The 13,644-nt window shown below is 45.3% G+C and overlaps 4 protein-coding genes across 16 annotated transcripts in view; 1 reads left to right on the top strand and 3 right to left on the bottom strand.

Moving 5' to 3' along the window:
- The window catches only part of LOC121597982 (protein split ends-like), a 69,856-nt gene extending 63,765 nt beyond the window's left edge, over window positions 1–6,091 (bottom strand). For 3 of the 12 annotated variants that reach the window (XM_041924385.1, XM_041924386.1, XM_041924387.1), the window contains exons 1-4: window positions 5,276–5,819; window positions 4,821–4,866; window positions 4,330–4,643; window positions 1,927–3,390 (exon numbers count right to left, since the gene is read on the bottom strand). In XM_041924385.1, coding sequence (XP_041780319.1) covers window positions 1,927–2,009 — 83 coding nt within the window. In that variant the 5' untranslated portion in view covers window positions 2,010–3,390; window positions 4,330–4,643; window positions 4,821–4,866; window positions 5,276–5,819. Of the gene's footprint in view, window positions 1–1,926; window positions 3,391–4,329; window positions 4,644–4,820; window positions 4,867–5,275; window positions 5,874–5,905 lie in introns of those variants that run through there. The other 9 variants (XM_041924384.1, XM_041924378.1, XM_041924382.1 and 6 more) reach the window with 9 other exon arrangements.
- A 220-nt stretch (window positions 6,092–6,311) lies between these two features.
- LOC121597985 (nucleoporin AMO1-like) lies at window positions 6,312–7,906 on the bottom strand. The gene is made up of 2 exons (XM_041924390.1): window positions 7,719–7,906; window positions 6,312–7,657 (listed from the first exon to the last, which is right to left on the bottom strand). The coding sequence occupies exons 1-2, from the start codon at window positions 7,793–7,795 to the stop codon at window positions 6,424–6,426; spliced, it is 1,311 nt and encodes a 436-aa protein (XP_041780324.1). The 5' UTR covers window positions 7,796–7,906; the 3' UTR covers window positions 6,312–6,423.
- Window positions 7,907–7,939: 33 nt separating this feature from the next.
- Window positions 7,940–8,931, top strand: LOC121597989 (39S ribosomal protein L10, mitochondrial). Its single transcript, XM_041924393.1, has 2 exons — window positions 7,940–8,051; window positions 8,124–8,931. The coding sequence occupies exons 1-2, from the start codon at window positions 8,030–8,032 to the stop codon at window positions 8,861–8,863; spliced, it is 762 nt and encodes a 253-aa protein (XP_041780327.1). The 5' UTR covers window positions 7,940–8,029; the 3' UTR covers window positions 8,864–8,931.
- A 133-nt stretch (window positions 8,932–9,064) lies between these two features.
- On the bottom strand, window positions 9,065–13,644 carry LOC121597984. Of its 2 annotated transcripts, XM_041924388.1 has the most exons (6): window positions 13,478–13,644; window positions 12,208–12,348; window positions 11,269–11,488; window positions 10,058–10,793; window positions 9,496–9,992; window positions 9,065–9,418 (listed from the first exon to the last, which is right to left on the bottom strand). In XM_041924388.1, exons 2-6 carry the CDS (start codon window positions 12,239–12,241, stop codon window positions 9,202–9,204), a joined length of 1,704 nt encoding a protein of 567 aa, XP_041780322.1. In that variant the 5' UTR covers window positions 12,242–12,348; window positions 13,478–13,644; the 3' UTR covers window positions 9,065–9,201. The 2 variants fall into 2 exon arrangements, with proteins under 2 accessions (XP_041780322.1, XP_041780323.1); XM_041924389.1 differs by lacking the exon at window positions 12,208–12,348.

Genomic DNA, 13,644 nt, shown 5'->3' with positions numbered 1-13,644 from the left:
CGGAAAACATCGGTCCATGGCTATTACGTGTGTGCTTTTTTCCTCTTCTCCCTTCATTCAATTATTTATCGATTTTCAGCTCCAAAATTAGTAAAATTGTATAATTTCAATATTCTTTCGCACAATGCTTTGGCAAGAACGCACCCTATATCACACGGTCAGGAGCTACAAAACCAAAACACAAGGATAGTTACAGTACTACAAAAGTTGGCAGCCATTCCCCGGCTCTAGAGCCAGGAGGGATACGTTTATGCTGTTTGGAGAAGTTTCTTTGAAAGAAATATTGACAAGTTACTACGTGTTTAAACTGACCTCTGGTTGGGTGGAGTTCGAATGGCTTAATGAAAATAATTTCATTCGTAGTCCAAAAATTGTGTTTCTGGACACTTCAATAATTGTATTAAAATAATGAATTTAGCATAATTCCACACACTTTGAAAATTTCAATCATGCTACGCGAATCAAGCATAATTCGCCATTTTAATGCTCTCTTTTTCATAGTATTCATACGCTACAACATTCGTATGCCATTGGTCGAGGAAAGAATCTCCCTGGAGAAGATTTCATTTCCACACATTGTGAAATTGTGAAAAGCCTCTTGAATCGCAAAAAACGGTACGATAAACATAAATGGCGTTCTCTAATCGATGTGTCATATTTGGCAGGTTTGGTTTTTTAAATGTGGTCTTGTTTAACACAGAGCAGAAACAGTGGACAAGCTTTTCTTACGCAAATTACTTTTATCGAACAAAATTTTACATGAATAGTGTGCGATAAACGTCGTCCACGAATAGAACACGATTGGGGATGATAAATGATGCAATAAATCGAATATTTTATTGATCATCGGAACAGATATGGCTTCTACTGTTCCGTCCGTGTTAGTGTGTGGGGAGGAGTGGAAATGTGCAAACCTACGAGTGTATTATCCAGTGCAATTTTCTCCAACGAGAAGAATGCTTCCATCCTTAGCAATCAGCCACAGCAGCAACAGCAGCACAGTCAAGGGCAATAATATGGCGGGAACAAATGCATTGGGGATTTTATGTTTATTGATGTATGCTCGACGTTCTTCTTTATTGGGATGGATTTTACAGATGAATTGCATCCTGGAGAAACTGGCATATCTCTTCTCTGTCATTATGTGCTCGCTGCCTATGCCCGGCATATCATTTGCTCTCAGTCGGAGTGCATTTATTGGCATCATTCGTTTTACACGACATTATTGTGCCTGTGTGTGCCCTTTTACTGCAATCCCAACCATGGTGGGGACATATAGAATGCCAGTAAAATGCGATGAATTGGTACTGACGATACACAAACAATTCTTAATACTAGGAGCAAATAATGTGCTAAGATATAATAAAATACGGGGAGGCCACCATGAGTTCGACGGTATATGTTTTAATAAGTTGTTCCATTTGCAATGTTACATTATTTAACGCGATTCTGGCCTCTGAACCAATATACCAGTGTGTCACTGTACACGTCAGACCATCAATCTCGTAAGTGCTCTTGTAGTTTCTCTTCGCTTACTTCACCCTTTCTGGTACATTATGTGTGCTTCTTGAATTGCTCAAATTCATAAGGGCAACCATAGTCCATAATTTGACTATCCTTCAATATGTTTCTATACTCAGAGTACCATCGGTGGGTAGGATAACGGGTGAGATAAGTACATCCCATACATCCTTCCTGTGACTAAAACATGTCTGGCAGGATGGACGGCAGCTGCACAATTGCCTTTTCGAAAACCCATACACAACTTTATTCTGAGCGTCTGCCTAGGTACCTAGGCAAATAAGAAGGAAGTTAATTCTTACATAAGCTGAGCTAGCGAGCTAGGAGAAATGACACATTTATTGCAGGGAAATGATAAATGACCTTAACATTAAGTATTAGGTACACCATGAACAAAATGCTTACCTTTTAAAATGATCCCTTAGCTTGTCCTCTCGTACCGTTTCGGGCAAATTTCCAACCCAAAGATGTCGAGTCTCGCGTACCATTTTCTAGCCTCTGATGCTTCATGGAGGCGGATCTTGGCTTCAACGAGTAAGATCAACGCGGAAGGAAGCAGACAGGGACACACGCACACATACAAATGCGCGCACACACACTAATGACTCCTCTTTCTCTTTGTGCGAGCGTGCCCTTTCTGTGATCGTTATCGCGTTACACTGAACAAATCTGAACGCACACACAAAGGAAGATTATGTTTCCTTCTCCAAGTGCAAACCACCGCCAAATGTGTGGGGGGATGGGGATGGATGAATGGGAGGATTTTTAAGATCTTAGCTTAGATCGAGAGATGTTACTATGGCGATATCACGAAGAGTGAAATTATTGCTTGGTTGTTTAGGATCGTAAGCTGCTTGCGATAGCTTCATATGGGGGGTACGGAGATTGGAGGTATCTGGGAGAAGGAATTTCGCGTTCTTGGTTGCGCGCGGTTTAGCTATCTCAATTCAATAAAAACCGCTCTTCAGCCATGTAACACACACACACACATCAAACACACCACACGCACAAAAAGCTCGTGTCGTCGTCGTCGCGCACTTAGCAATCAGAACGGAATGTGAGCTTAATCCTTTACTCGTGCTCTTCTCTTCTGCAACAGACTGAAGTTTTTCAACAATTAGAAATTTAGTGGTGGCCTTTGAAAGACGGTGTTGCGTATGCGTGCTGCAATAAGCATACACCTACAACAGTGCACTCGCGCCGTCGACGTCTCTTAGCCGACGATCTGAACGGTGCCCGGCGATGGTACCCGACGATGCTGTCGATGATCCTTTTGCTTTTGTTCAAGGCTTTCCGGCGCACATGGTACGCGGCGGGGCGCATTCTGCTTTCATCGCTGTCCCCACTGCATCCTTTCTCCTGCGAGGCAGAGGATGTATTCCCTGTTGTTGCAACTGCTAGTAAAACTCATCCCCAGTAACTCGCCGCTGGCGTCACTACACATCCAAGCACAACACGTGGGACACACCATTCTTTTCGCAGCTCGCTCGATGCATTAGGACGCGCAGACCACTCACACGCACACACAAGCAAGCACATTACCACGAATGGTAACAAGTAGATCACGCGCACACGCACATAGGATCAACTTACTACGCGCAAAGCACGCGTTGGTAGGAGGAAATGCGCACTAAAACTTCACGATCTCCACACACTCGTTCTGCTCCTGTTGCCAGCCTTTCTTTAGCCTTTTCTGCTTTACTGCTCCTCTTTCACAACATACTTGCATCGCTTTTGCAGCGGACGAGCAGAAAATGCACACAGTGCATTTCGAGCATTGCATACGCACCAGGCACCAGCACTACCTTTTCCCTTACTGGATACACACCACCGCTCTCTACTATACTCACTTTGCACTCCCTCAAAAACCTTTTAGTGAAAAAATTACAGAAAAAAAACAAAGTGAATACATGAAAAATGCAGCTCAATCGATTTCGCGCACTTAGTATGCCACACAGCAGGCGCGCCCTATGCCCTCACTGGAAACACACACACTCACACGAATACATGCACACACAACTTAAACACAGAGCTGCATACACAGTGACGCACACTCCTTTAACGCAGGCGGCGGCCGCATCGACGGTTGGTGGGTTGTTACCATGCCGATACACAATTTCACCGGCAACTTCACCGTGGTGGAGGACGAGTCAGAGAGAAGCATACTTATATTCCGCGCGACACTCCGCGCGTTCGTGCAGAAGGGTGTTTCACGCGACCCGACAAACGACAACGCGGACGACAGCCTGGACACTTTCTTTATTGCGACCGAACGCGATTTTCATGATGCTTTCGACGGGCACATCATCATTATACCGAGCTTCCTGCTAAGGCCGCTGCCCTTCAGTAGCGCGGATGGAAAATTTCTTCGCATTTTCCCTCAAATCAAACGACACCGAAAGAGCGAACGCGCGACCGATCACAACGCCGCGACACCAAAACTTAGGCCCCGTCCGCCCTTTCGTTTGCTCCGTTTTCCTTCCTCGTCCTCCACACGTAGCGCACACCAATCCTCGCGCTGTATGCGGCCGCCAGGTGATGTGAGGGACACCGAGCTAATAAGCTGCCCCGTCCCTTACGCCAAGGATAAGCAACACGCCCTTTTTGCACGGCACTTCCTTCCGCGAAAAAAAGGCTTCCTCCTATCCTTTTTTATCGACTTTTCTTTCTCAAAAAACGCACACCACCAACAGGATAGGAATAATCAGGAAACGAAACACCACTTTTGTACAGAGACAAACCCTAAAAAACAAACCCCTCGTCTGCCCGTCGATGACACACACGCTTCATTTGCGCACTTTTCATTACCTTTTCTTTACTTCTCGCTCGAACTCGCTTCGAAGATCCTGGCTGGCTGGCTGCCTGCCTGCGGGTGGTGATGGCTTTGCAATTTCACTTCTATGCTCTTCACCACAGGGTTAAAAAACGACACTTTTTACTCTCGCTGGTTCGAGGTATTTTTCGACCACAAGTATAGCAGCGAAGAGAAGCTCTCTTGCTTCCTCTCTGCCCCTTGCCGCTAATACGTAGCCGTAGTAGAGTGTAGCCAGAAGAAACAATCACACATTCACACACTACTGCTTAGGATGATTCTTCTATGCACAGTGAACACATTACATCTGCTGTAACCACAAACACACATATACATAGAAAAACTAACATTAGTAATGAGATTGGAAGGAAATGGATTGCAAATGGCTGGCTAACAGCAGCACTCATAGAAAAGCAGGAACAATAGCATCCGAGTCTGTTTCAAACATTTTGTAACATCTACTTTGTATATACAGGTCCTTAGCTACCACATTTGCTATCCAGTTTCTAAGCAACCGTTGTCATCGAGTCATCCTGGGAAGAGAAAACCGAATTTAAAGTTAGTTTTCGAAACAAATGACGCACACATACACACTCACAACACGAGCACAAAAAATAGTGCAAATAAGAATGAATTGATTGTAACAATAACCTTTAGAAAGCGGAAATGAACTTCAGAGCAAGAGTAGAACATTCAATACTGGAAAATGTCAATGCAACATTACTGCAATGTGGGTGAAAATCATGAAAATATTGTTACAATAGCAATTGCAGTGCGGTAGACGGCAGACTTTTATTATATAAGTTTTCTGTTATTCGCATATAAATTTAACGGCCACGCCATTGCTTGCACTGCTGGACTAAGCCTTTACTAAGCCGCATTATCAGTCGCTGTAGATTGTTTGACAAAAAATGCATTGAAGGAATCGAAAAAAAAACTTACCAACGCTTCAAATATATTGCACGGAGAAACCACTTCTATAAAGCATTTTTTTATACTCTGGTTCTACCCATTATTACAAGCTTCCTATTGCTTCCTTTTTTTCTAAAACGCACACACACACGCGCACAAGAACGTATATGCTTCTCTTTCTTACCCATGTACATTTGCTCGAAAAATTTACAATGTATGAGTGGCAACATTTCTTCTATACTTCTTCACATATTCTTGTTCTCTTTTCTTCTGTACTGGACGGCATTCATCATTACAGCTTTACGGAGCATCAGTCAAGCACAAAAATATATTTTTTTTTCAGGAAAGCATTATCTTGAGATTGACATGGTTGTTTGCTTAATGCTTCTAGTGGTTGCTGGAGAAAACAACGTTGCTGGTGGTAACGTATAACATGCAGCAGCACACCTTCAATACGTTGCCCTGAAATTGTTGCCTCTGTTTCTCCTTCTTTCCACTACACACAGACGCGCGGTTCCGCTGGCCCTGGATTGTTCCAAGCGATATGCCAGCACCATACACAAAAAAAAGAAAACTGTACCACAATTTTAGCTCACGCACACACAAACATACACACACGCCACGTACAATCATAATATAGAAAAAAATAAAGTTTCCTACGCTTTTGATGCCTAATGGGGTACGGAAATTTTACCACTTTTCACCTTCAATGAATGCACTGGAACACACTAGTTGGAAAGTTTTCTCTTTTTGCTGTACTTTAGTTCAAACTTCACGCGAGCGAACGACACAGCGCCTCCCTGCTGCCATGTGAACGCAAGAATAACAGTGGAATCTCGCTTATCCGTCGTCGCTCGGTGCAAACACGAATAATCGGGAACGGGTGTTCGCTAAGCGTTAGAATGGGAGGTGCTACAATATCAAACTTGTGACGTTGAATCATTTGACAGAAAGGCACAAAGGCCTGTTCATCGAAATAATAGGCTTTTTGATGTTCAATTTTTTAAACTTCATGAAACAGAGAAAACGTAAACTCTTTTAACATAGAAAAAAAAAAATTGTGAATTAGATGTATTTTTACATTTGTATAATATATTCGATGAGGAAATTAAAAAGCACGTAACAATAGGAAGGTCCGTATGTGACACGGCAATAATATTTTGCAGGAGTTAACCCTTTCAGTGACACAGCTCTTTTGGTGGTGGTACAGTAGGAATTCGTCCGAGTTGAAATTGATCGGCCTTAAAGGCAGCCAAATGTTCCGCTGTAACGTTAACCATACTGCTGTACATAGTCGCTGAATGTGGGACTGTCGTAGCCTGTGCCGGCGCACCAAAAGCATTCCCACCCAAAGAAGCGCCGAACGGATTCGCCGCTGGTGTGGGCAGGAACAGATTTTGTGATGAGGGTGCATTTGCTGAAGGTGCAGCCTGCATCGTTGAACCAAACGATCCAAACGATGCAGTCGACGGGGCACTGCTGCCGAAAGGTACGGTATTAAACAGACCACTGCTTTGCTGTGGCTGGGGTGCGGCCATCGTTCCAAACCCTCCAAGAGCGGGAGTAGAGGATGCTGCATTGTTGCCAAATATACTAGCTCCCCCAAACCCGGAACTAGCACCCGAAGGCTGCCCAAATGCACTGGTAGCGGCACTGGCAAAGAGGTTGCCACCAGCGGCTGAGTTCGTGGCCGTTGTCACACCTCCAAACAGTGGTGCCCCATTTTGGGCAGGTTGTTGTTGTTGTTGTTGTACGCTTCCAAACAGTCCTCCACCCATCACGGCAGGACCACCAAAGACGGGGTTCGGTTGTTGAGGCATGCCGAAGATATTTCCAGTGGCAGGTTGCTGTGCAGGTTTGGCAAATATGTTGCTTGTGGTGGAAGCAGCTGAGCCAAAGATGTTGCCAGCTGGTTGTGACGCTTGGCCGGTGATGGAACCGCTGCCGAATATACTGCTGGCAGTGCCAGTGTTACTACCCCCGATGGCAGCGCTGGGTCCGAATCCGGATCCGAACGCATTGCTACTAGTGCCACTGCCAAATATGCCGGACGCCGGAGCATTACTTCCACCCGATCCAATCGATGCAAACGTGTTTAATGGAGCGTTTGCCGGTTTGGCACTGCTTTCCTGCTGGTTGTAAATTTCCACCAACGTGTTCAGAATGTCTCTGTTCATTGTAGTGAGACATTGCATCTTTGTTTTGGCGTCATTGATCATCTGCGCCAGCTGCATCTGGTGGGCTGGGATGTTGTTTTGCATTTTGGCCTCCAGATACATCATCCGGATCTCTTCAAAGCTGAGATCTTCTATAAAGCTTGGTATGCAGTTTCGCTCCTTGAACGGTCCGAAACACGACAGTGGCCATTGGTTGCCTTTCAGCGACACGTCCACTTCATTTTTTACAATCGACCTGCAAGAGAAATGCTTGCTACAATCTGGAATGCTGTAGGATCGATGCTCAATGTCCTTACCCAATGTCGATGTGCTCGTTGTTACATCGGGAGCCAAATCGGCAACTGTTATTCAGAAAGTACATACAAAGAACCATTTTCGAGTGTTTTGTGGTTGCTGCTTTGGATTATACGATTGCAAGAGGCTGTGCGATATTTGTTGCTTTTCTTCACGGCCCCCAGATTGTCAGTTTATCTTCGTCCGATTTTCGTCGGGCACGAAGTTGAACCATTTTCCCCGATCAGCCGAAGTTTGACAGCTGTCATACGGCATATGGTCAAAATATTGCATTGTTTTGTTCTGCAGCACCAGTGAAAAACCAGCCGGAAAAATGTCGAATTTGATAATAAATGGTAATTTCGTACGGTGGAGTGCAGTAAAAATGTTACCAAACAATGTCCGACTGTACGAATTCCCTTTTACAGGTCTATTACAATTGCGCAACCCGTTGCTTACGTTTCGCCGGTTCCGAGGAAAGATAAACATCCAGCGACCGCGGCCACCGCATTACGAAAGAGCTCGTGTGCTCGAGGTGATAAAACCGTACTACAAAAAGCCAGACTTTAACGCACCATGCATTGATGCCGAACGAGCGAAGGAAATGAAAAGCAAGCTGGACAATCCGTACGAGACCATTATTGCGCGAGAGGCCCGGAACTGGTTCGAACACAGCAACCTCGTCGCACTCGTCCACGTGAATTCGATCAAGCAGGAGGATATGTTCAAGGCTCAGGTGGCGCTCCATCGGCACAACGTCTCGGTGAAGGTGTACGGTAAATCGATAATGCGAAAAGCGGTTGCAGACACCCGGTTTGAAGCGATATTGCCACTGTTTGAAGCGAAAACCGCCATCATCTTCAGCCCGGAAGTGCAAAAGATTAAACAGGTGCTGAGCGTGCTCAAGAAGACGCCCCAACTAGTACTGATGGGCGGTATTGTGGAAGGAAGGCTGCTGAGCAAAAATGAGTTCATGGCTTACGCTACCATGCCCGACATTACGACGGTTCGTGCGCAGTTTGCCGCCGTGCTGGACAGTGTCGGTGGCAAGATCGTGGGAGATCTGCAATGTCACCAGAGCCAGTTGGTAAACCTGTTGGATGCGTACTCGAAGACCGATCCAAAACTCAGTGAAGCAAGTCCAGCTGGTGAAAAGGTGGACAGTTGAACGGCGAGGCATTTAGATTGAATAAGTAACTAGTTGAACGAGATGAAGTAAACGTCTTTATGAGTTAATCCAAACACGCAATGATCAATGTGCAAGAGAAAGAAAGGTGAAAACGACATCATTTTCACAATATTGATCATTACAGTCCTGTAGCATCGTGTTTCAATAGTATACTACTAATAAGAGTAAGGAGTCAGTCTATTTCGTTCGCCGCTCGCAAGCAGTAGCACTTCTTTATTGTTTTGTAACACATACCATATTTTCTACAGCTGCTGGCATAACTTAAGGAATGCGCTGACCAGAATCATACTTTCCGCCATACATTCGAGCGTGCTCAGTTAGGCGGAAAATTTCGTTCGAAAATTGTTCGCAAGCTTCGTCAGTGCTTCCGCTGCATCGAGCTCATCCTTCTGGTGCTCAAGACTGCCAATGTTTGGCTGTATCGATTCTCTGTACAGTGGTGCAACATATTTGCAACCACCATCACTGCCACTGTCCGTAATGGCGTAATAGTTTCCGCCAGAGTCTAACCGCCTCTTCGTTGACGATTGTTTCCTGTAACGAGGCATGGGGTAAATATTGTTACTCTTAGCCGTGCTTTATGGAATGGCTTACAAACGTAAACAACATACCCAGAGCATTCCCAGTCGATGTAGTTGTGCTTGGACGGTGTAAACTTGGCGGCACTTTCTAGCCACTTCGTTAGTGACGGCGGACCGCGTAACACGGCGGTATCGTAACTGATCGCAGCTGGAGCCTGTAGCTGCAGTCCGTGGCCGTGGGCATGAACACAGTGTTTCTGCTGAAACGGTATGGTAGCCATCAGTACCGGCATCATGGTGGTCGGTTCATCCACCGGTTCATCGGACGCTTCCAGTTCGCCTAGATCGCGCAGGTACTTCTCCATAATGCTGCTCTTGTACTTGCTCGATCGTGATCTTCCACTGGTGATTGTGGGAGCGCCAGCTGCAGGAGAGAGGGTGGTGGACGGCGTCAGATAGAGGGTGCCTCCATTGGGAGCTTCTTTCGACGTGAACGAACGGCCATAGTGAGCAGATGTGGCAGTGAGAATGATGGGTTCAAGCCTTGTTCCACTCTCTGGATCGTAAGATCCGTCGAACTGTGTGACCTGTAGGGAAAAAGAGCGTGAATTAGCTTCAGCGGATTGATTCAAACCGTTTTTCTGTAAGATACCTTGTAGCATCGCGTGTCCTCTGGCAGCCCGAAGACGGTGTCATAGTTACGTGGAGTATAGCAGTGATCTATTCGAAACGCGGTCGGAGGATAGCTATCCCGTAAGCCTTCGTTGCTCGGACATTCCTCAATACGACCATACTCCGGAACTCGCATGTACTCGGTATATGGTCTGCAGTCTAGGTTATTATTCCGATACGAGTCACTATTGTTATTATCGCCAACACAGTCACCTGCCTCGGCATACACGTGATAGGGCAACGGGTTACCAGGGTTGTCGTTGTTCTCATACTTTTGACCCTGCCGTTGATGACCAAGATGATAGCGGTGGTGATGATGATGCCTGTGACGATTGGTGTAAGGATGTTCGCCCGAGCTAGACGTTCGCGAATCTTGCGAGTCTTCCCCGTTCTCGCCCCAAATGCTATCGTTCGAGCAGATGCTGAACTGCTCCACGTTGCCTCGTGCGTTGGTGTTGTAATTCTTGATCAGATTGCCCCACGTCTTGCGGATCGGATCGTTGCCAGAGTTCTTGAGCTTTCGGCGCCAGTTCGCAAACCAGTTGCAGATCTGCGTGTACGTCAAGCCCGTCTCAACGGCGAGCAGCTTTTTTTCCTCCCGGTTGGGGTACGGGTTTTCCCGGCGCCTCACCAGCCAATCCTTGAGCATTCGCTTAATTTCCGGTGTAAATAGCCGTTTTACCGGACGGTGGCTATCGCCCGGTGGCCATGCTTTTCTGCAAACGTTAAGAATGGGAATCCTTTTTGAGTGACAAATTGTAAAAAGAGCATATAGCTTTGTTTTTACAATTAGAAGTAATGAGCTTTAGCATTCTGTTAGTATCGCAGTGGGGGTTCGGTAAACGTAAACGCATGCAAGCTCTCAATCCGTATTACGCAAATGGTTGTTTTCTTCAGTCACGTGCTCGAAAGAGAGGATCGTACGCAAATCATTTAAAAGTAAACGAAAATGCGAGTAACTGTTGCAGGGGTCTATCTACTCCTGGCGTTTGATGGTGATGTATCAAGAGAAGATGGTTAGGATCTATGAGTATTGTTTTAAAAAAAGTAAGGTGTTAGTGAAGATGAAAATAACGAAGCTTTCCTTTGCTCGACGTATGAGGTTTGTAACATGTTTCTCACTCTCACGGCTTATTATCACACACAAACACACACACACATGGCCACACACGCAAGGAATTCGCCACGAACCTACTACGCTTACGATTTCGCACAGGTCGCGACGGTTTATCCATGTTTAGTTCTGTTTTCGTGTGTTTTCTTTTCTCTCTAGCTGTGGGTTGGTTGGTTGTTGCTGTTTCTTCTACTTTGTACGCGCGCTGCTTGGCGATCGCGAGTGATCGTGTTCGAGCGTTTTTCGAGGCGGGGTCTGCCTCCTCTTCTGTACTGTCTAATCGTTTTGCCGTGAAACCTTTTGGAGAATAGAGAAGGAAGAAACACACACACACACACACACACACACACACACACACACACACACACACACACACACACACACACACACCACACACACACACACACACACACACACACCACACACACACACACACACACACACACACACACACACACACACACACACACACACACACACACACACACACACACACACACACACACAAACACACAGAGATGCGTAAAAATTGTAATTATTGATACAACTTGTCAAAACAATACGATTGGTTGGGAGTGTAAAACGATCGCGATCGCAAATGAATTGTAATAAAAAAATCATAATTTCGCTCCTTCAACACGCTGGTTGTCCTGTTTAGTTTTATAGGTCATTCTGCTGTGCTGTTGGTGAGCCGTGGCCTTCCGTTGTTAATTCACTGCCAAATGGTATTTTTAGAGGAAGAGAATATAGTTGCTTCGCTCGTTGTGGATCGTGACATATTTTTATCCGTTTTGTTTTCTTTGTAGTACCCTCATTTAATGTGCAAACCTGACACTCGATCGTTTTGAAAACATTTCACATGCGTATTACCGCTTATGTAAGACTAAATAAACTTATTATCCTTTCGATCTAGGTTTGGCGGAGAAAGGCTCTAAATTGCTAAAATTTATTAGCTTCAAAGTTTTGATGAGTAAAAATAGGGATAAAAACACATACAATTAGAATTACGCCCTTACAGTGCGACACGAACGACAGAAAACATGAAAACATCGGCTCAAACACACCACAACTGCTTGCTGGTACCGTTGCTGGTGGCTATATTTTTTGCGGGATAAAGATAGATCTCACCACCACTCGCGTTTTCTTTAAAAAAAAAACTGAAAACAAACCAAAAGAACTCTACACACATTATCCACGGACACTACACCAAAACAGAACGTCCTTCTCCGCAAAAGTGACCTATGGAATAGAACGATCCTCTCCCCGCTTTCGCTTGTGCAGATCGTTCCGAGAGCGTTTCTGGCGTACAGTGCATTAAACGATGCATTTATCACTCTGCTTATTGTGGAACGATGTTTGTCACGGATTTTCTTCCACTGTATTTGGATTTCCCGCGTTATGACCACTAAAAGACCGTTTGGGCCGTTTGTTGGATGGAGGCGCCCAACGTGCAGGGCGTTGTCGGTGGTGGGTGGATTATTTGGATGCGGAATTATTATTTTTAGCACATCGTGTGGCGCACACCATGTAACATAGCTTTTTCTTCACCCTCAACGATTACCTCCCCCTCCCTCCTACGTACAACAAAGCGTACAGGGCAAGAGCAACAACAACAGCAAAAAACATGATCTTGTAAAGGCCACCGTTTTCTTGGGTGGAAGGATGCGCTGTTGTTTTGTGTATTTCGTTTGTTTGTTGGCTCTCGCGAATAAAATTCGATTCACTTACTCACACACTAGCACAGAGCGAGACTCACACATACCCGCACACGACAGCTCACTCGGCAGCTAATCTTCGTAGCAGAACTTCAGTTTTGAAGAAGACCCCCCCGTCCCCGTTTTATGTCTACTTGATATGGTGAGATAAGACAAAAAAAAAACAATTGTGCCTTTGAATTTACTTTCAATGTAAAATAGCACCTTTTCTGTCCCGTTAGGCTTAGTGTCAGTGCCGCCGCATTGGAGGTGTCGCAAATGGACATGTTTTTGGGTTGTGTGCTGACTACACGTACACTAACACCTGTCCAAACGCGTGTGCTGCTGATGAGCGGGCGAACTGACAAGGGCGACGAAGATCGAGATAAAAATAGTCCTTTTCTTCGGCAACCGACCGAATTACCAAACAAACCTGCACTGGAAGGGGAATAATATTACGTATAGTTTTTTGCTCCCTTAGCACTTTGCACATAACTGTATTGCCTTATTCTTAAACTTTATCACTTTACCAAAAGAAAAAAAAACGAGTTCGATCGGGGCTAGGAAAAATGCTTCTTTGTTTGAAACGTACCACTTTGCGGATCAATTATGTTTCCACCAGAGCCAACCGGATGGCTTTAAACAGTTAAGCTTTAAGCAAACTGTAGGGATGATCTTGACTAGCACACGATCTGTTTCGAGATCGGCGAAACATCTGACTGCAAGAAACTAAACTGCGCGTTGAACAGATATCGCGTA

Source organism: Anopheles merus, chromosome 3R (genome assembly GCF_017562075.2).
Source record: "Anopheles merus strain MAF chromosome 3R, AmerM5.1, whole genome shotgun sequence".
In the NCBI taxonomy this organism is placed as follows: Eukaryota; Metazoa; Arthropoda; class Insecta; order Diptera; family Culicidae; genus Anopheles; species Anopheles merus.
The sequence above is the reverse complement of the archived record's forward strand: the minus strand, read 5'-3'. Positions and strand labels throughout refer to the sequence as shown.